This window comes from Pelodiscus sinensis, chromosome 18 (genome assembly GCF_052426305.1).
Source record: "Pelodiscus sinensis isolate ZL-2025 chromosome 18, ASM5242630v1, whole genome shotgun sequence".
Taxonomy (NCBI): domain Eukaryota; kingdom Metazoa; phylum Chordata; order Testudines; family Trionychidae; genus Pelodiscus; species Pelodiscus sinensis.
The window spans coordinates 2,652,573-2,672,220 of NC_143069.1; the positions used below are offsets into that span (position 1 = coordinate 2,652,573).

Here is a 19,648-nt window from a genome sequence, read left to right on the forward strand (position 1 = left end):
GCGGAAGGGGGCGGGGGGGAGCCCCGGGCCGCTCACCTGTGCCACCAGGCGCTGGTTCTCGCCGAGCCAGGCCTCCCGCATGCCGGCCTTGTGGTCGAAGCGCTGGGCCAGCAGCTCCAGCTTCTCCTGCCGGACCAGCTCCTTGCGCAGCGACACCTCCCGCTCGTGCTCCGCCTTCTCCAGCTCCGCCCAGGCCTGCGGGCAGCACCGAGCTCAGGGGGCTGGGGGTACAGGGAGTGGGGGATTTGGGGGGCAGCGGGTAGAGGGAGTGGGGGGGTAGGGGGGCAGTGCGCCGTGGGGCTGAGGGTACAGGGTGTCGGGGGTTGGGGGGGATGGTGCTCCCACTGGGGGGCAGTGCACCGTGGGGCTGGGGGTACAGGGTGTCGGGTTGGGGGGATGGTGTTCCCGCTGGGGGGCAGCGAGCCGGGGGTTGGGGGGATGGTGCTCCCATTGGGGGGCAGTGCACCGTGGGGCTGGGGGTACAGGGTGTCGGGGGTTGGGGGGATGGTGCTCCCGTTGGGGGGCAGTGCGCCGTGGGGCTGGGGGTACAGGGTGTCGGGGGTTGGGGGGATGGTGCTCCCGTTGGGGGGCAGTGCGCCGTGGGGCTGGGGGTACAGGGTGTCGGGGGTTGGGGGGATGGTGCTCCCGTTGGGGGGCAGTGCGCCGTGGGGCTGGGGGTACAGGGTGTCGGGGGTTGGGGGGATGGTGCTCCCGTTGGGGGGCAGTGCGCCGTGGGGCTGGGGGTACAGGGTGTCGGGGGTTGGGGGGATGGTGCTCCCGTTGGGGGGCAGTGCGCCGTGGGGCTGGGGGTACAGGGTGTCGGGGGTTGGGGGGATGGTGCTCCCGTTGGGGGGCAGTGCGCCGTGGGGCTGGGGGTACAGGGTGTCGGGGGTTGGGGGGATGGTGCTCCTGTTGGGGGGCAGTGCGCCGTGGGGCTGGGGGTACAGGGTGTCAGGGGTTGGGGGGATGGTGCTCCCGTTGGGGGGCAGTGCGCCGTGGGGTTGGGGGTACAGGGTGTCGGGGGTTGGGGGGATGGTGCTCCCGTTGGGGGGCAGTGCGCCGTGGGGCTGTCTGTCCTTGGAGCCCAGGCAGCCCTCCCGCCCCGGCTTAGGGGTAGTTGGGGCCAAATCTGAGGCAGCTCATGGGCACCCTCTTGCCCAGACCCCCCCAAACTCAACCCTGGCGATGGCCCCGAATCCACAGGCCAGGCCCGTCACTGCCACGGGCCCCCACGTCCTACTGCACATGGCCACGGCTGGATGTGGGGCAGAAACAGGGGGGTGGGTCTGTCTGAACCCCTGGCCCCCCCAGATTCCCAAGGCTCCCCCATGCAGCTCCCCCCTCCCCTGCCCGGCCCCCCAAACCCTGCATGGGCCCCCCTTTGCTCCCCACTTCCCTGTGCCCAGCGGCTGCACCTTGTTGATGTCCGAGAGGGCCCGGCCCTCGCTGGGCACGTAGGGCTTACGGCCCTGGGCCCGCAGCTTGCTCTGGATGCTGAACAGCAAAACCTCCAGGTTCCCCTTGTCCTGGAACCTGCCGAGGGAGCCGGGCCAGGCATTAGGACCCCGGGCTATGGTGTCCCAATGTGGCCACGGTCCCCCCTGCAGCCATCCCCCGTGGCCACGCCCCCCCAGCTACCCGCCCATGGCCACAGCCCTCCCCCGTGGCCACGCCCCCCCCAGCTACCCGCCCATGGCCACAGCCCTCCCCTGTGGCCATGCCCCACCCAGCCATCCCCCATGGCCGTGTCCCCCCACAGCCATCCCCTGTGGCCATGCCCCACCCAGCAATCCCCCGTGGCCATGTCCCCCCCGCAGCCATCCCCTGTGGCCATGCCCCACCCAGCCATCCCCCGTGGCCACGCCCCCCCCAGCTACCCGCCCATGGCCACAGCCCTCCCCCGTGGCCACGCCCCCCCCCAGCTACCCGCCCATGGCCACAGCCCTCCCCCGTGGCCATGCCCCACCCAGCAATCCCCCGTGGCCATGTCCCCCCCGCAGCCATCCCCCGTGGCCATGCCCCACCCAGCCATCCCCCGTGGCCATGCCCCACCCAGCCATCCCCCGTGGCCATGCCCTCCCCAGCCACCTCCATGGCCATGGTGTCCCCCCAACATGGTCACGATCCCCCCCAACACAGCCATGGTCCCCCCACACCTGCACGCTGCCCCCACCCGTGCCCAGCTCCTGCCACCAGCGCCCCACGGCCGGGCGTGGCGGGCAGCCACTCACTTGACCGGCTTCTCCAGGGTGCAGAAGGAGGTGAAGGCCTGGAGCTGCTGCTGCACCCCCGCCAGGGAGTTGGCGAACTTCTGGTTGCTGACGACGCCCACGGTGCGCTCGACCCAGGCCAGCAGCTCCGCCGCCAGCTGCTCGTAGCGCTCGGAGAGCCGGTCCGTCTCCAGCGCCTGGTCCAGCACCTGCGGGCAGCCGGGGCACCACTGGCCAGGCAGCCAGCCACCGGGGGCCTTCCCGCCAGCTCCACCCCATCGCAGCCGCTCCCCAGATCCCGGGTATTGCCTCCCCGCCTGCAACACCCGCCCGGTGCCGCAGCTCCCGCTGCTGGGCGCTGCACTGCCCACCCTGGCCGAGACCAGGGCCCGTCGGGCCGGGGTGCCGGCCAGTGAGGGCGACTGGGCTGACGCTCCTTCTGAGTCGCCTAGTAGATTTCTATTGCACCAATGTCTCCATGTTTTAACTTTGTTTTCCCTTTTCTATGGTGGGCTGTTGGCTGGGACTCCCCGTGTCCATGGCCACGTGCCCGCCTGCCCTTTTCTCCTGCCCCAGGAACCGTGCGCTGGGGGGGCATTGGATGCCTCTCACAAGTGTCTTCTCAACTTTCTTTCTCTCAACCATCAACCTTGCGACGTGAGGGGCTAAAGGCCGACCCAGCGAGCTCTTTCGGGGACCGTCGGAGGCATGAATCGAGCTGGAAGTGGCTGGGGCGGAGATGGGTTTAGAACCTCTCCCCTGGGTGAGGTGCGGGGCTGGTCGGGGCCCAGAACTGGGGTGTTTAAGGGGGTTGCTTGTGGGACCCCTGGCTAGCCAGTGTGGGGAACAGATGTGCCTGCTTTGGGGTCTTATCGTAGCCCCGTCTCTGAGCAATTCTCCCTGACTGGACCCTCTCAGCAGTGCCCCCAGAAATCCGCTCGTTACACCCCCTGCCCGGTAACAAATTAAGCCGTCAGCCGGGGGCTCTGGACACGTCCCCTCGCTCAGCGAGCCGTAGGGCTGCCAGGCGTCCGGTATTGAACCGGACAGTCCGGTATTTGGACTGTGTGTCCGGTAAACACATTGAGAAACTACCGGACACATCATGAATTGAGTACGTTTTTCTGCTTTTCCTGGGCCCGGCTTGGCACCCGACGGAAGCCCGCTCGGGACATGCAGCAATTAAAGGGCAATTTCGGCCCAACCTCCCGAATCCCCCCCAAGGCCTCCCTGGTTACTCCCCAGCGTTTCGGGTTTTTTTTGCTCCACAAATGTTTATCACATTTTTGTCCTTTTTTTTAAACTTTCTGGCAACCCTAGAACTGCTGGCCCTCCACCCCGTGGCTCCGGGACACGGCCTGCGCCGGGGAGCCCCGGTCCCGCTCTGCCACCAGAGAACGAGGCAGCGCGCCAGGAAGCCAACGGCCAAACCCAGGGCGCTATTGCAGGGCGAGGCCTGGCCCTTGTTTACCATCTCACCAGAGATGCCGTTGCCCCGGAAACAGACCAGGGCCCGCTGTGGTCCCCAGCGTGGCCCATGGTAAGGCTGCCCCCAACGCCCGCCCCCAGACACCCACCTTCCCAATCCTCTTCCCCTCCACGGCGAGGGCCTTCATTTTGGAGAAGTAGTGGTAGAAAGAGACCACGTAGGTGATGATGGACTTCTCGTCCGGGTTCTCCGTGTTCACATCTGCCGGGGTGGGGGGGAAACACAACCACTCAGCAGAGACGTCGGAGCCGCCGGCCCAGCGCCAGCGACGTAGCCGGCGCCTGTTCCCACCACTCCAAGCACCTCGTGACCAGCACTGCGCTTACGCGCTGGCCCCAGGAGGCCAGGTCTCCCTGGGCCGCAGGGAGGGAACCGCAGCACCCACTGTACTCTTATTATCAAGTATATCCGATAGGATAGAGGTCTATAAAATCACGACTGGTGTGGAAAAAGTAAATTAAGAAAAAGTTATTTGTTTGTTCCCATAATTTAAGAACTAGGGGCCACCCACTGAAATGAAGAGGCAGCAGGTTTAAAACAACACAAAGGAAGTTTTTCTTCACATAGCACACAGTCCACCTGTGGAACTCCTCGCCAGAGGATGGTGTGAAGGCCAGAACTTTAATAGGGTTCAAAAAAAAAAAAAAAAAGCGAGATATAGTCATGGAAGTTAGGTCCATCAATAGCCATGAGCCAGGGTGGGTAGAGATGGTGTCCCTGGACTCTGTTTGTTTGGAAATGGAGGATGAGAGAGGGATCAAACAAGGATTCCCTGTTGTGTTCCCTCCCTCTGGGGCAGTGGTCCCCAACCTTTTGGGCCTAGTGGGTGCCCAGGGGCGGGGCCACTCACGGGCCGGGCACCCGGGGGCAGAGCCCCACACATGCCCAGGGGCGGGGCCACCCATACGGCACATGCCCCGTGCTGACGCCACCCATGCGCCGCACTCCCGGGGCCGGCGCCGCTTCTGTGCCACACACTCAGGAGCCGGCAGTGCCCATGCGCCGCACGCCTGGGGCTGGCGCCACTCCTGAGCCGTGTGCCCAGGGGCAGGGACACCCATATGCCACGCACCCAGGAGCCGGCAGCGCCCATGCGCCGCGCGCCCGGGGGCAGGACAGCCCACGTGCCACGCGCCTGGGGCTGGCATCACCCCTGTGCCCCGCGCCTGGGGGCGAAGCCGGCCCCGATCACTTGGCCGGCGCACAGAAATGGCCCGGTGGGCGCCATGGCGCCCGCAGGCACCGCATCGGGGACCACTGCTCCGGGGCATTTGGCATCGGCAGACAGGACACTAGGCTAGATGGACCTTTGGTCTGACCCAGTCTGAATTTCTGCATGACAGGAGTGCCCGGACAGCCCAGCCATGCCCTGGCCCCCCACCCTTGCTGTCCCCGCCAGCTCTCCCCCCCGGAACCTGCTATAGGGTGCTATGTAAGGAGGCCTTGCTCGGCAGCCATGTTGGAAGGCCTAAAGTCTACGGCCAACAAACAGGAAGTCGCGTCCTCTCATTCCAGCGACACGGCCTTACACTAGCCTCATCCCGGGCTGCCCAGAAGCCCACAAGCACGTGAGAAGAGACGAGGCGACCCCATCCGGACACGCCTGCCCGCAGGGCGCACGCCGTGGGAGTCCCATGGGCTGAGACAGAGTCACTAAGATAGTCTCTCAGGGTACGTCTAGACTACAGGCTTCTGTCGACAAAGAGCGTCTAGTCGACAGCCAGTTCTGTCGACACAGCAAGCTGCTTTGTCGACAGGACAGTGTAGACGCAAAGGACAGTGTCGATGCGATGACGCCTTCTGGGTCTCCTCACCTCAAAACAGATATTTTGGCCTTGGAAAGGGTTCAGAGAAGGGCAACTAAAATGATTAGGGGTTTGGAACAGGTCCCATCTGAGGAGAGGTTAAAGCGACTGGGACTTTTCAGTTTGGAAAAGAGGAGACTGAGGGGGGATATGATAGAGGTCTATAAAGTCATGAGTGGTGTGGAGAGGGCGGATAAAGAAAAGTTATTTATTAGTTCCCATAATAGAAGAACTAGAGGACACCAAATGAAGTGAATGGGGAGCAGGTTTAAAACTAATAAAAGAAAGTTCTTCTTCACACAGCGTGTCGTCAACCTGTGGAACTCCTTGCCTCAGGAGGCTGTGAAGGCTAGGACTATAACAGAGTTTAAAGAGAAGCTAGATAATTTCATGGAGGTTAGGTCCATTAAAGGCTATTAGACCTCCCAGCCTGCTCCGAGCCCCAGCGGCTGGGTGCAGACTTGGCACCAGGGCAGGACCAGCAGCGAGCTTACCTTCCGGGTCCAGCAGCTTGGTCAGGCCCAGCTGCTGCTCGGCCGTGTTGAAGGCCTGCTGCAGGTTGTAGGTGGCATTGGACTTGGTGAGCTTGCTGAAGTCGACGATCTCTGGCCTGGGAATACAACACAAGAGCATCTGGCGGGCGTTCAGGGAGATGCACAGGGCAGCAGGACGGGCCCGTGGCATAGAGCTATTAGCCCTGCCTCTCTGACCACTAGACCACACTCCCTGGCCAAAGCGGAGATGGATCCCAGGAGCCCTGGCTGCCAGCCTCCTGCTCTAACCAGTACACCCCACTCCCCTCCCAGAACTCTCCATTCTGTGGCCCTGCTGTACTGCGGACAATCTGACCCCGCTGATGCCTCGGAAACTACCCAAAAGACCCCATAGCCCCCACCCCTCGGGAAGAGGCAGCCCCCACACACCTGTGCCGGTGGATCAGGGCATTGAAGGCCAGCCCATCTCTCCAGCTGGTGGTGAAGTTCTGGATGCTCACCTCCGGGTACCTGGAGGGGTCCGAAAGAAGGGCAGGGAAAGAGTCAATACAGCTGAGCCAACCGGCTGCCCAGCCCACGCACACAGGCGGGCGCTGGCTTGGTTACAGCCCGGGTGGAGGCTGATTTCGGTGTGAGAGTCGGGCCCTGTTCTAGATTCAAGACCGGCCACCAAACCGGAAATCCGACCATACAGGGTTAAACTCACGCCTTGGTCCACTCGCCCCAGCCTAGCGCCCGGTCCCTACGCACGCCCGGTCCATACGCGCGCCCGGTCCCTCCGTGTGCCCTGGCATGGTGCCCGGTCCCTATGTGCGCCCCCCAGTCCCTACATGTGCTCTCCCTCGGTCCCAACACGTGCCCTGGCATGGTGCCCGGTCCCTACGCACGGCTGGTCCCTACGCGGACCCAATTCCTCCACGTGCCCCAGTCCCTACACGCACTGATCCAGGGACCGGCAGGCAGCGCTGCCCTGCCAGGGAGCCAAGCGAGGCCCGAGGCCTGGCTCAGGACCGGCTCCCTGGGCGGCGCTGGCAGGGAAGGGCAGAATCGCCCCGTCGCTCAGCCGCACGAGCTGCTGGCGCCAGCGCCCCTCACCCGGCCGTCTTCATCTGGCACCAGAGCAGCAGCGCGTCCTTGGCCGAGCGCGTCTCCCTGTTGTCTTCCGTCTCGATTTTAATCACCTGGATCTGGGCGAGGGGGCAGGATGATCGACGTGCGCACCGTGGGAACGCTCAGCCCCCCCCGCCGGACGCCTGGGTTCCACTGGCCCCCTCCCCCGCTCGTCCAGACACACGGCCCCTTAGGAGACCAGGCAGCGCCGCGCCCCCAGCCTGTCCAGCGCCCCCAGCGAGCCCCCCAGCCTGCACCTCACGGCCCAGCGCCCCCAGCGAGCCCCCCAGCCTGCATCTCACGGCCCAGCGCCCCCAGCGAGCCCCCCAGCCTGCACCTCACGGCCCAGCATCCCCAACGAGCCCCCCAGCCTGCACCTCACGGCCCAGCATCCCCAACGAGCCCCCCAGCCTGCACCTCACGGCCCAGCGCCCCCAGCGAGCCCCCCAGCCTGCACCTCACGGCCCAGCGCCCCCAGCGAGCCCCCCAGCCTGCACCTCACGGCCCAGCGCCCCCAGCGAGCCCCTCAGCCTGCACCTCACGGCCCAGCGCCCCCAGTGAGCCCCCCATCTTCCCCCACAGCCCAGCGCCCCCAGCGAGCCCCCCAGCCTGCACCTCACGGCCCAGCGCCCCCAGCGAGCCCCCCAGCCTGCATCTCACGGCCCAGCGCCCCCAGCGAGCCCCCCAGCCTGCACCTCACGGCCCAGCATCCCCAACGAGCCCCCCAGCCTGCACCTCACGGCCCAGCATCCCCAACGAGCCCCCCAGCCTGCACCTCACGGCCCAGCGCCCCCAGCGAGCCCCTCAGCCTGCACCTCACGGCCCAGCGCCCCCAGCGAGCCCCCCAGCCTGCACCTCACGGCCCAGCGCCCCCAGCGAGCCCCTCAGCCTGCACCTCACGGCCCAGCGCCGCCAGCGAGCCCCCCAGCCTGCACCTCACGGCCCAGCATCCCCAGCGAGCCCCCCAGCCTGCACCTCACGGCCCAGCATCCCCAGCGAGCCCCCCAGCCTGCACCTCACGGCCCAGCGCCCCCAGCGAGCCCCCACAGCCTGCCCCCCACAGCCCAGCACCCCCAGTGAGCCCCCCAGCCTGCACCTCACGGCCCAGCGCCCCCAGCGAGCCCCTCAGCCTGCACCTCACGGCCCAGCGCCGCCAGCGAGCCCCCCAGCCTGCACCTCACGGCCCAGCATCCCCAGCGAGCCCCCCAGCCTGCACCTCACGGCCCAGCATCCCCAGCGAGCCCCCCAGCCTGCACCTCACGGCCCAGCGCCCCCAGCGAGCCCCCACAGCCTGCCCCCCACAGCCCAGCACCCCCAGCGAGCCCCCCAGCCTGCACCTCACGGCCCAGCATCCCCAGTGAGCCCCCCAGCCTGCACCTCACAACCCAGTGACCCCAGCGAGCCCCCACAGCCTGCCCCCCACAGCCCAGCACCCCCAGTGAGCCCCCCAGCCTGCACCTCACAGCCCAGCGCCCCCAGTGAGCCCCCCAGCCTGCCCCCCACAGCCCAGCACCCCCAGCGAGCCCCACAGCCTGCCCCCCATGGCCCAGTGACCCCAGTGAGCCCCCCATCTGCCCCCACAGCCCAGCACCCCCAGCGAGCCCCCCAGCCTGCACCTCACAGCCCAGCACCCCCAGCGAGCCCCCCAGCCTGCACCTCACAGCCCAGCATCCCCAGTGAGCCCCCCAGCCTGCACCTCACAGCCCAGCACCCCCAGCGAGCCCCCCAGCCTGCACCTCACAGCCCAGCACCCCCAGTGAGCCTCCAGCTTGCACCTCACAGCCCAGCATCCCCAGTGAGCCCCCCAGCCTGCACCTCACAACCCAGTGACCCCAGCGAGCCCCCACAGCCTGCCCCCCACAGCCCAGCACCCCCAGTGAGCCTCCAGCCTGCCCCCCACGGCCCAACACCCCTAGTGAGCCCCCCGCTCCCAACTGCCCAGCGCCCCGGCCGGCCCTCGCACCTGGAACCGCAGGATGATGGTCCAGACGAGGCCCAGCGTCAGGCGGTGGTTGCCGTCGACGATGTCGTGGGAGCCCACGTTCTCCAGGTGCACCCGCTGTTCCTTGAGGAACTGCAGCGCCTTGTCCACGTTCTCCAGCGAGTGGATCCGCATGCGGCCCCGCGTCGGCTTGGGCTGGGGGCAAGGGGGTCTGAGCGCTGGGCAGGGGGGCTCCCTGCCCGGCCGGGGCCCCTCCCTCGCCCCGGGCACCCTGCAACGCCCAGAGGGGCCCATCTAGTCGGGCCCTGGCCCCACGGGCTGCTGGAGCCGGGCGCCAGGCAAACGCCCAAGCCGGGGGGCACAGGGCGGAGCTGCGACAGGCGGGCAGAGGGCTACGTCTGGGGCCGGACGGACAGACGGGAGCACTGGGGACAGAGCCACATCCAGCACAGCCCCCCTTTAGAGAAGCGACCCCCGCCCCGACTCTGCGGGCAGCCCCCAGATGTCCTGCCGCCTCCCGGCTCCCCGCCCCCAGGGCCTGCGGGGAGGGGTCCCCCGGGTGCGGCTCTCACCAGCTGCTCCCCGGACAGCACCTCCAGCAGCCTGGTCAGCATGTACCCGTCGCGGAGGTCGGCGTAGAGGTCACCGATGCGGCAGGACACCCGGGCCAGGTGCGAGTTCACCCACTTGGTGAAGGTTTTCTTCTGCACGGCGTCGCGTTCGTCTGCCAGCGGCAAGCCAGCCGGGTCACGGCCCTGGCCACATGCGCCGGGCCCCGCACTGCACCCCCGGATCACCCACAGGCCACAGTGCTGGGAACAACCTGCTTCACCCCCCCCCGACTCTAACCCCTAGGCCCCACTGCCCTGCCAGAGCCAGGGATAGACCCCTGGAGCCAGTGTGTCCTAGAAACTGGGCACTTGTGTGCCTGCTCAGGAAAGATTCAAATACCACCCAGCTGATTCGCAGAGCACCCACAGCTGGTGTTCCTGGTGGTGCACATTCACACAGGCCTGGGTGCACATCAAAAAATTATTCCGCGCATGGATGGAAAAAATTAGAGGAACGTTGCCTGGAACCCTGGCTCCCAGCCTCTCTCCCCACTAGGCTCCACTCCCTTTCTGGAGCTTGGCTAGAACCCAGGAGTCCTGGCTCCCAGCCCCAGCTCTGACCCCCCCAAGACCCACTCCCCTCCCAGAACCAAGGATAGACCCCAGAAATCCTAGAATCCTAGAACAGGAAGGGACCTCGAGAGGTCATCAAGTCCAGTCCCCTGCCCTCACAGCAGGACCAAGTACCATCTAGACCATCCCCGACAGGTGTCCGTCCAACCTGCTCTGCAATATCTCCAGGAATGGAGATTCCACAACCTCCCCAGGCAATTTATTCCAGCGTTTCACCACCCTGACAGGCAGGAAGTTTTTCCTAATGTCCAACCTGAACCTCCCTTGCTGCAGTTTAAGCCCCTTGCTTCTTGTCCTGTCCTCAGAGGCCGAGGAGAGCAACGGTTCTCCCTCCTCCTTGTGACACCTTTTTAGGTACTTGAAAGCTCCTCTCACATCCCCTCTCAGTCTGCTCCTTCCCAAACTGAACAAGCCCCGTTCTCGCAGCCTCCCCTCGCAGCTCACGTTTCTTAGACCTGTCTTCCTTTTTGTTGCTCTATCTGGGTAGTTAAATCCTCGATCGCCACTGAGTCCCGCGCTTCGGATGATTGTGTGAGTTGGTTCAAAAAAGCCTCCTCTACCTGGATCGGTGTCTGGAGCAGACCTAGCGCGACATCCCCCTTGGTTGTTACCCCTTTTAACCGAACCCAGAGACTCTCAGCAAGTCTGTCTCCGACGTCCCTCTCCACCTCAGTCCAAGTGTGCACGTTTTTAGTATTTCAAGGCAACACCTCCTGCCGTTGTCCGTCCTTCCGGAGCAAGCTGGACCTGTCTTCCCCAATATGCCAACCCTGTGAATTCACCCACCCAGTCTCTGAGACACTGGCTACACAGTCCTGGTCCCCAGCCTCTTGTCTAACCACTAGCCTGCACTGCCCTGCCAGCACCAGGCTAGAACCCCGAAGTCCTGGTCCTCGGCCCCTCTTCTAACCACTAGACCGCACTGCCCTGACAGCACCAGGCTAGAACCCAGAAGCCCTGGTCCTCAGCCCCTCTTCTAACCACTAGACCGCACTGCCCTGCCAGCACCAGGCTAGAACCCAGAAGCCCTGGTCCTCAGCCCCTCTTCTAACCACTAGACCGCACTGCCCTGACAGCACCAGGCTAGAACCCAGAAGCCCTGGTCCTCAGCCCCTCTTCTAACCACTAGACCGCACTGCCCTGCCAGCGCCGGGATAGACCCCAGAAGCCCTGGCTCCCAGCCCCCGCCTTAGGGAGGCGCTCACAGACGTACCGGCCAACGCTTTGATGCGGGAGCACTCGAACGCCTTGGCCGGGGTCGTGCTGCCGTCCCAGGCGTGGCCGTCCGAGCCCTCCCAGCGGCTGTTGTTGTTCTGCGGCTGCACCTCCATGTTGTCCAGTTCGGTTGCCACGGTGGCCATCAGGGAGCGTTAACGCCTGAGAGGAACGAGAGCAAGGGGCAAGGTCAGGGCCGGGTTCAGAGAGACCCCCGTGACGTAGTGGGGGTAACTTGCTGGGGCTGTGGGCGACCTCTGCTGTCTGTAGCACGACCAAGCAAGACAGGGGGTGAGTCATTATGCAAAGGGGGCTCCAAACCTGTCTGACCAGCTACCCCCCAAGGAGAGAATCAAAGGAAGGTGGATGCCGCCCCTGGCTGGGGGGCAGGGCTGGAAGAGAGTTGGTTAGTTGCTGTCTGGGAGCATGGAAGAGACAGCCTAGGGAAGGAGCTGGGGAGTGGGCTGGGATCGTAGGGCCCAGCCACCCCCCATCTCAAAGGGGGGCACTGAGGCCTCTTAGCCGCAGTTCCTGTAACCAGATGACAGATGCTGGGCTGTATCCTGGAGAAGCGATAAACTCCCTCTGTTCCACTGGCTGGAGTCTGTTCGTGCCATTCCGGGGGTGCAGGAGGCAGGGGAACCCCAACGCGCCGTCACACCCCCCTGGATGCCCAGGGACTTGGAGGTAAGGGCCAGACAGGCATAAGAACATAAGAACAGAAGAACGGCCGTACTGGGTCAGACCAAAGGTCCATCTAGCCCAGTAGCCTGTCTGCCGACAGTGGCCAGCACCAGGTGCCCCAGAGAGGGTGGACCGAAGACAATGATCAAGCGATTTGTCTCCTGCCATCCTTCTCCAGCCTCTAACAGAGGCCAGGGACACCATTTCTATCCCCTGGCTAATAGCCTTTTATGGACCTAACCTCCATGAAATTATCTAGCTTCTCTTTAAACTCTGTTATAGTTCTAGCCTCCACAGCCTCCTCTGGCAAGGAGTTCCACAGGTTGACGACACGCTGTGTGAAAAAGAACTTTCTTTTATTAGTTTTAAACCTGCTACCCATTAACTTCATTTGGTGTCCTCTAGTTCTTCTATTGTGGGAACTAATGAATAACTTTTCTTTATCAGCCCTCTCCACACTACTCATGATTTTATAGACCTCTATCATATCCCCCCTCAGTCTCCTCTTTTCCAAACTGAAAGGTCCCAGTCGTTTTGGGACTGGAGGCTCTTCTAAGCAGCAGGAGCAATGCCAAGCACTTGCCAGCAACAGCTTCACAGAGCCAAGTTGCACGATATTTCCTCGTGCACGTGCAACGCTCCACACTCGTGCACGGCACACCCAGGACTGGGGTGCACACTGCCAGCCCACCGTTGTTCACAGTGCTGCACGCTCTATTCACCACCAGCGTGCACTCTGTGCACACCATCCCCCGGGGCCGCCGGGACACAACTGGCCTTCAGCCTCACGCACGTGACTTCTGCCCACTGCACCGTCCCAAGCGAAGCCGCTCCCCCAAATCGGTCACATGCACAGGCGTGTGCGCTCACATGTGTGGGGAGAGGCTCTGTTCTGCACCCCCAGCCCGCTGCCCACATGTGACCCCCCCAGACAATGCTGCCCACACTCAGAAGTGACTTCTCCAGGGCAGGGCCTGGGAGCAGGACCCAGAGGAATCGACGTGCTCCGTGAAACACGGACCCCGCAGCGAGACGCCAGCCGCAGAGCGTCCGGATGACACTTCGAGGGCGACCACAGAGCGTCACTGGGCCAGTAATCGGCCCTAATCTGATCCCCCGCTGGCTGGGCAGCCCTGGGGCCCTCCTGCGAGGCTGCCCTGGGACGAGGGGCGTTAAATTGCGTTTAATCAATCCATGGACTGGCCGCTGGACTAGCCCTCGACTCGTCGATTGGGGAGATGCCGTGGAAGCGCAAGGAGCTAACCCCGCTGCGACGCTGCCTTTTAAAAGCTGCCGGCTCTTAGTACATTGGGGGGGGAGCTGGGACAGCTGATTCCCAGCTGGTGCCTGGCCCCCCGCTATTCCTCGACCTCTCCTGCCCCCAGGGCTAGGGAGGATCCGGCTTCTGCTCTCCCCCCTTGCTGCCTCTGATAGAAGCAGTGGGGTGGGGAGGACCAGTCAAGTCACTACTGGACTATCCGACCAGCCTCAGAGCTCCGCCAGGCGAGCGCAGGGTGTTCTCAGCCCGAGCGGGGGCTGCCCTGGGCCGGGGTGGGTCGTCTGCTCCTGGCCTGTCAGGTACCTCGCTGCCATTAAACAGCAGCCAGGGGAGGGGGACTGGCCCAGCCAAGGCAGCCAGGCCTGGAAGGCTGCGGGTCCCAGCCAAGAGAGATCGGCCCTGGGGTGCCGCAGCGGGTGAGTGCTTAGTACCGGTGGCTGATGTGGCCGAGATGAGGGGCCGGGTGCTGCCCGGACTCCCCTCCCTTCGCTGCATGGGGATGCGTCAGGATTCCAGGCCCCTGGGGTGAGGGGATCTGGTGGCACCTCTGACCCGTCCTGGAGCTCGGGGGGTGGCTCCCCATGAGGATGGATGGGGGTAGCTGCAGGCCCTTGGGACACAGCTCCTGTGTGTGCCACCACAGCTCTGCCCCGGCGCCCCATCCCCTCCAGCAGTGGGTGACCAAAGGGCCCTGATCTCGGCCGGGGTCTGGGGGGCGCCCGGCCCGACGGGGTCCTGATCTCAGCCGGGGTCTGGGGGGCGCCCGGCCCGACGGGGCCTGATCTCAGCCGGGGTCTGGGGGGTGCCCGGCCCGACGGGGCCTGATCTCAGCCGGGGTCTGGGGGGTGCCCGGCCCGACGGGGCCTGATCTCAGCCGAGGTCTGGGGGGCGCCCGGCCCGACGGGGCCTGATCTCGGCCGGGGTCTGGGGGGCGCCCGGCCCGACGGGGCCTGATCTCGGCTGGGGTCTGGGTGGCGCCCGGCCCGACGGGCCCTGATCTCGGCCGGGGTCTGGGTGGCGCCCGGCCCGACGGGCCCTGATCTCGGCCGGGGTCTGGGTGGCGCCCGGCCCGACGGGCCCTGATCTCGGCCAGAGTCTGGGTGGCGCCCGGCCCGACGGGCCCTGATCTCGGCCGGGGTCTGGGTGGCGCCCGGCCCGACAGGCCCTGATCTCGGCCAGAGTCTGGGTGGCGCCCGGCCCGACGGGCCCTGATCTCGGCCGGGGTCTGGGTGGCGCCCGGCCCGACGGGCCCTGATCTCGGCCGGGGTCTGGGTGGCGCCCGGCCCGACGGGCCCTGATCTTGGCCGGGGTCTGGGTGGTGCCCGGCCCGACGGGGCCCTGATCTCGGCCGGGGTCTGGGTGGTGCCTGGCCCGACGGGCCCTGATCTCGGCCAGGGTGTGGACGGTGCCCGGCCCAAGGGGGGAGCTCGCTACCCTCAATCAGCGCGCTCAGGCGCCATGCCCAGGTGGCAAGCACTCTCTGCCATCTCAGCTACTCCCATGGCCAGGCCAGGGTTGGGATCCTGTGAGGGGGGTGCTGCCGGCTGCAGCAGAGGGGGGGCGACTCCCAGTTCTCGTGGGCCCCCTACCAGCCCGAGCCGGAGCCTGGCCAAGAAGCCGGCAGTGCGGTGGGTCTGCCTGTCTCCTTGGAGGAGTCAGCAGAGCAAGCGGGTGCCTGGGTCAATCCCGCTGGGCAGGACCCGGGAGTGTATCCGGATGGAACGGTTCCCAGGGATGGGCCGAGCGAGCGATGCGGCCGCCAGCCCAGCCCCTCCTGGCCTGGAAATGTCTGGAAAAGCGGCACGGCCACGCCGCCCTGCCAGGGCCAGCCAATCCCCCCGCCGGGCAGGTGGGGGGCTACTCACCCGCCCGCGCTCTCACACGCGTCCCCCGGCGCTCGTGCCTGCAACCCGCCAGCGCTGGGCGAACGTGACAGCGGAGACGGACCCAGCCGGGCGGGGGGGGGGGGGCACTGCTGGGGCGGCCGGCTGGATGGACAGAGAGCGAGGCACAGACAGACTGACGGACAGGGAGCCCCGCGGGGGGGGGGGGCGCACACACGCTCCCTCCCCTGCTTTAGCGGCCACCCCCAGCCTGGTCAGGGGCTGCAGGAAAAATCCAAGCCCGGCCCGAGCGCGTCTGGCCTCCCCCTGCCGCAGCATCTGCCCCCACCCGGGCGGGTCCGCCACGCAAGGCGGGGGGGGGGGGGGGGTCTGCCTTGCAGCTGGCTCCTGGCCAGGCCTCGGGGCTCCAGAGCGCAGGGGCGGCTCTGCCCGGCCCTTCACCTTCAGCGCCGGCTGCAGCCGCGGCGGCTCGGGGCGGGGCCGACGGGCCGCTCAGCACCGCGGCTCGGCGAAACCCACCTGCCTGCAGCCGCATCCCCCGGGAGGCGGGGAGAGCCCGGGAGGGGCGGGCAGCGCCCGGCTCCCACCTGCGGCCGGTCCCCCCCCACCCCGCCACCTGCCGGCCCGCGGCGCAGGACTCACCCCGCGGCGCAGCATCCAGGGCCGGGGCGCGCTGCGGAGCGCACGGCCGGGCGCCCCCCCGTCACCGCCGCCCCCCGCGCCCGGCCAATCCCCGCTCGCCGGCGCAGCCTCCTCCCGCCCCGCCCGGCTGCGCGGCGCTGCCGGCCCGGGGCGGGGGGCGATCGGGGGCGGGGGGCGCCGGCAGGACGCCTGGGCTCTGTTCCTGCCATGCGGGCCCCCTGCCTCCCTGCTATGGGGGCCTGGACTGAGAGCTCTGCTAAGGGGGCACTGGGGGCACTGGGCACTGCTGGGCCCCGATCTCGGTCGCTGTGTGTCTGGGCGCCCGGCCCGACGGGCCCTGATCTCGGTCACTGTGTGTCTGGGCGGCGCCCGGCCCGACGGGCCCTGATCTCGGTCACTGTGTGTCTGGGCGGCGCCCGGCCCGACGGGCCCTGATCTCGGTCACTGTGTGTCTGGGCGCCCGGCCCGACGGGCCCTGATCTCGGTCACTGTGTGTCTGGGAGGCGCCCGGCCCGACGGGCCCTGATCTCGGTCACTGTGTGTCTGGGCGCCCGGCCCGACGGGCCCTGATCTCGGTCACTGTGTGTCTGGGCGGCGCCCGGCCCGACGGGCCCTGATCTCGGTCACTGTGTGTCTGGGCGCCCGGCCCGACGGGCCCTGATCTCGGTCACTGTGTGTCTGGGCGGCGCCCGGCCCGACGGGCCCTGATCTCGGTCACTGTGTGTCTGGGCGGCGCCCGGCCCGACGGGCCCTGATCTCGGTCACTGTGTGTCTGGGAGGCGCCCGGCCCGACGGGCCCTGATCTCGGTCACTGTGTGTCTGGGCGCCCGGCCCGACGGGCCCTGATCTCGGTCACTGTGTGTCTGGGCGGCGCCCGGCCCGACGGGCCCTGATCTCGGTCACTGTGTGTCTGGGCAGCGCCCGGCCCGACGGGCCCTGATCTCGGTCACTGTGTGTCTGGGCAGCGCCCGGCCCGACGGGCCCTGATCTCGGTCACTGTGTGTCTGGGCAGCGCCCGGCCCGACGGGCCCTGATCTCGGTCACTGTGTGTCTGGGCGGCGCCCGGCCCGACGAGCCCTGATCTCGGTCACTGTGTGTCTGGGCAGCGCCCGGCCCGACGGGCCCTGATCTCGGTCACTGTGTGTCTGGGCAGCGCCCGGCCCGACGGGCCCTGATCTCGGTCACTGTGTGTCTGGGCGCCCGGCCCGACGGGCCCTGATCTCGGTCACTGTGTGTCTGGGCACCCGGCCCGACGGGGCCCTGATCTCGGTCACTGTGTGTCTGGGCGGCGCCCGGCCCGACCGGGCCCTGATCTCGGTCACTGTGTGTCTGGGCGCCCGGCCCGACGGGGCCCTGATCTCGGTCACTGTGTGTCTGGGCGGCGCCCGGCCCGACGGGCCCTGATCTCGGTCACTGTGTGTCTGGGCGGCGCCCCGACGGGCCCTGATCTCGGTCACTGTGTGTCTGGGCGCCCGGCCCGACGGGCCCTGATCTCGGTCACTGTGTGTCTGGGCAGCGCCCGGCCCGACGGGCCCTGATCTCGGTCACTGTGTGTCTGGGCAGCGCCCGGCCCGACGGGCCCTGATCTCGGTCACTGTGTGTCTGGGCGCCCGGCCCGACGGGCCCTGATCTCGGTCACTGTGTGTCTGGGCGCCCGGCCCGACGGGGCCCTGATCTCGGTCACTGTGTGTCTGGGCGGCGCCCGGCCCGACGGGGCCTGATCTCGGTCACTGTGTGTCTGGGCGCCCGGCCCGACGGGGCCCGATCTCAGTCACTGTGTGTCTGGGCGGCGCCCGGCCCGACGGGGCCTGATCTCGGTCACTGTGTGTCTGGGCGGCGCCCGGCCCGACGGGGCCCTGATCTCGGTCACTGTGTGTCTGGGCGCCCGGCCCGACGGGCCCTGATCTCGGTCACTGTGTGTCTGGGAGGCGCCCGGCCCGACGGGCCCTGATCTCGGTCACTGTGTGTCTGGGCGGCGCCCGGCCCGACGGGGCCTGATCTCGGTCACTGTGTGTCTGGGCGGCGCCCGGCCCGACGGGGCCCTGATCTCGGTCACTGTGTGTCTGGGCGCCCGGCCCGACGGGCCCTGATCTCGGTCACTGTGTGTCTGGGCGCCCGGCCCGACGGGCCCTGATCTCGGTCACTGTGTGTCTGGGAGGCGCCCGGCCCGACGGGCCCTGATCTCGGTCACTGTGTGTCTGGGCGGCGCCCGGCCCGACGGGCCCTGATCTCGGTCACTGTGTGTCTGGGCGGCGCCCGGCCCGACAGGGCCCTGATCTCGGTCACTGTGTGTCTGGGCGCCTGGCCCGACGGGGCCCTGATCTCGGTCACTGTGTGTCTGGGCGGCACCCGGCCCGACGGGCCCTGATCTCGGTCACTGTGTGTCTGGGCAGCGCCCGGCCCGACGGGCCCTGATCTCGGTCACCGTGTGTCTGGGCGCCCGGCCCGACGGGGCCTGATCTTGGTCACTGTGTGTCTGGGCGCCCGGCCCGACGGGGCCCTGATCTCGGTCACTGTGTGTCTGGGCGCCTAGCCTGACGGGGCCCTGATCTCGGTCACTGTGTGTCTGAAACAAAGCAGCGCCCAGCCCGACGGGCCCCGATCTCGGTTGCTGTGTGTCTGGGCAGCCAGGGAAGCTCATGACCCAGCCAGTCGATCGGAGGCCCCTTGTGCAGACAGTAAGAAGAGCGCAGCAGCCGTCAGAAGCATGACGGAGTATTAGGAGCCATTTGCAAAGTGGCCTATGGCCTGGGTGGAAGTCGGTGGGAGCCCAGATCTCAAGCGCTGGGTGCAGTCGCCCAGCTCAGAAAGAGCCCTGGGAACTGGCAAAGGACCTGAAAAGGGCAACAGACGTGTGGGGGGGGGGGGGGGAAGAGCAGCCGTGGGAGGCGAGATTAGTGAGAGCAGGGCAGGGCTACTCAGAAAAGAGTCGACTGGGGGTGGACGGGGGGTGCCCTACAGACACGACTGGGGTGGAGAGCGACTCAGGACGGGTTATTTACTCCGTCCCGTAACACACAAGCAGAGGTCACCCAATGCTGTGAGCAGGCAGCAGGTGTTAGACAAACACAAGGCCGTGCCGCTTCGGCCCCGCCAGCCTGCGGAACTCCCTGCCACAGGATGGTGTGGCGACCAGGAGTATCACTGGGCTCCAAAAGGAGCTAGAGAAGCTCCCAGAGGTTGGGTCCGTCAGGGGCCTTTAGTCCAGATGCTCTGGGCTGCAGCCTCTAGCGCTGGGGGCCCTATACGTGTGTGATGCTGGAGCTGGCAAGAGGCCAGGGGATGGCTCACTCTCTAGCCGGTCCTGGCCTGGACGGGCCCTTGCTCTGAGCCAGTCTGGCCCTGAGGAATGGGGTGATGTGCCAGGGCTTCGGTCCTGCCTTCCGTGTGCCCCGCGGGCACTGGGCACCAGCTCTGAGCAGCTGCAGGGCCCAGCCTGCAGGGGGTGGGGGGCATGCTGAGCCCCAGGGGCTGCAGCTGGCTTGCCAGGCAGGGATCCTGTTCCCTGGCACTGGGCACTGCAGGGCCTCTGGCACTGGACATTGAAGGGGTCCCTGGCACTGGGCACTGCAGGGATCCCGGCTCCTGGCACTGGGCACTGCAGAGATCCCGGCTCTGGCACTGGGCACTGCAGAGATCCCGGCACTGGGCACTGCAGGGATTCTTCCCCCCAACACTGAGCACTGCAGAGATCCCTGGCACTGGGCACTGCAGGGATCCCGGCCGGGCACTGGGCACTGCAGAGATCCC

General features: G+C 67.0%; 1 protein-coding gene across 3 annotated transcripts in view; it reads right to left on the reverse strand.

The window, feature by feature from the left end:
• SPTBN4 (spectrin beta, non-erythrocytic 4) overlaps positions 1–15,999 on the reverse strand; it is a 58,218-nt gene extending 42,219 nt beyond the window's left edge. Inside the window, exons 1-11 of one of the 3 annotated variants that reach the window (XM_075915562.2) lie at positions 15,899–15,998; positions 11,448–11,611; positions 9,623–9,774; positions 9,072–9,245; positions 7,094–7,185; positions 6,428–6,508; positions 5,999–6,114; positions 3,788–3,900; positions 2,232–2,419; positions 1,416–1,533; positions 37–195 (exon numbers count right to left, since the gene is read on the reverse strand). In XM_075915562.2, coding sequence (XP_075771677.2) covers positions 37–195; positions 1,416–1,533; positions 2,232–2,419; positions 3,788–3,900; positions 5,999–6,114; positions 6,428–6,508; positions 7,094–7,185; positions 9,072–9,245; positions 9,623–9,774; positions 11,448–11,595 — 1,341 coding nt within the window. In that variant the 5' untranslated portion in view covers positions 11,596–11,611; positions 15,899–15,998. Of the gene's footprint in view, positions 1–36; positions 196–1,415; positions 1,534–2,231; positions 2,420–3,787; positions 3,901–5,998; positions 6,115–6,427; positions 6,509–7,093; positions 7,186–9,071; positions 9,246–9,622; positions 9,775–11,447; positions 11,612–15,277; positions 15,427–15,898 lie in introns of those variants that run through there. The other 2 variants (XM_089769892.1, XM_089769893.1) reach the window with 2 other exon arrangements.
• Between the last annotated feature and the right edge of the window lie 3,649 nt (positions 16,000–19,648).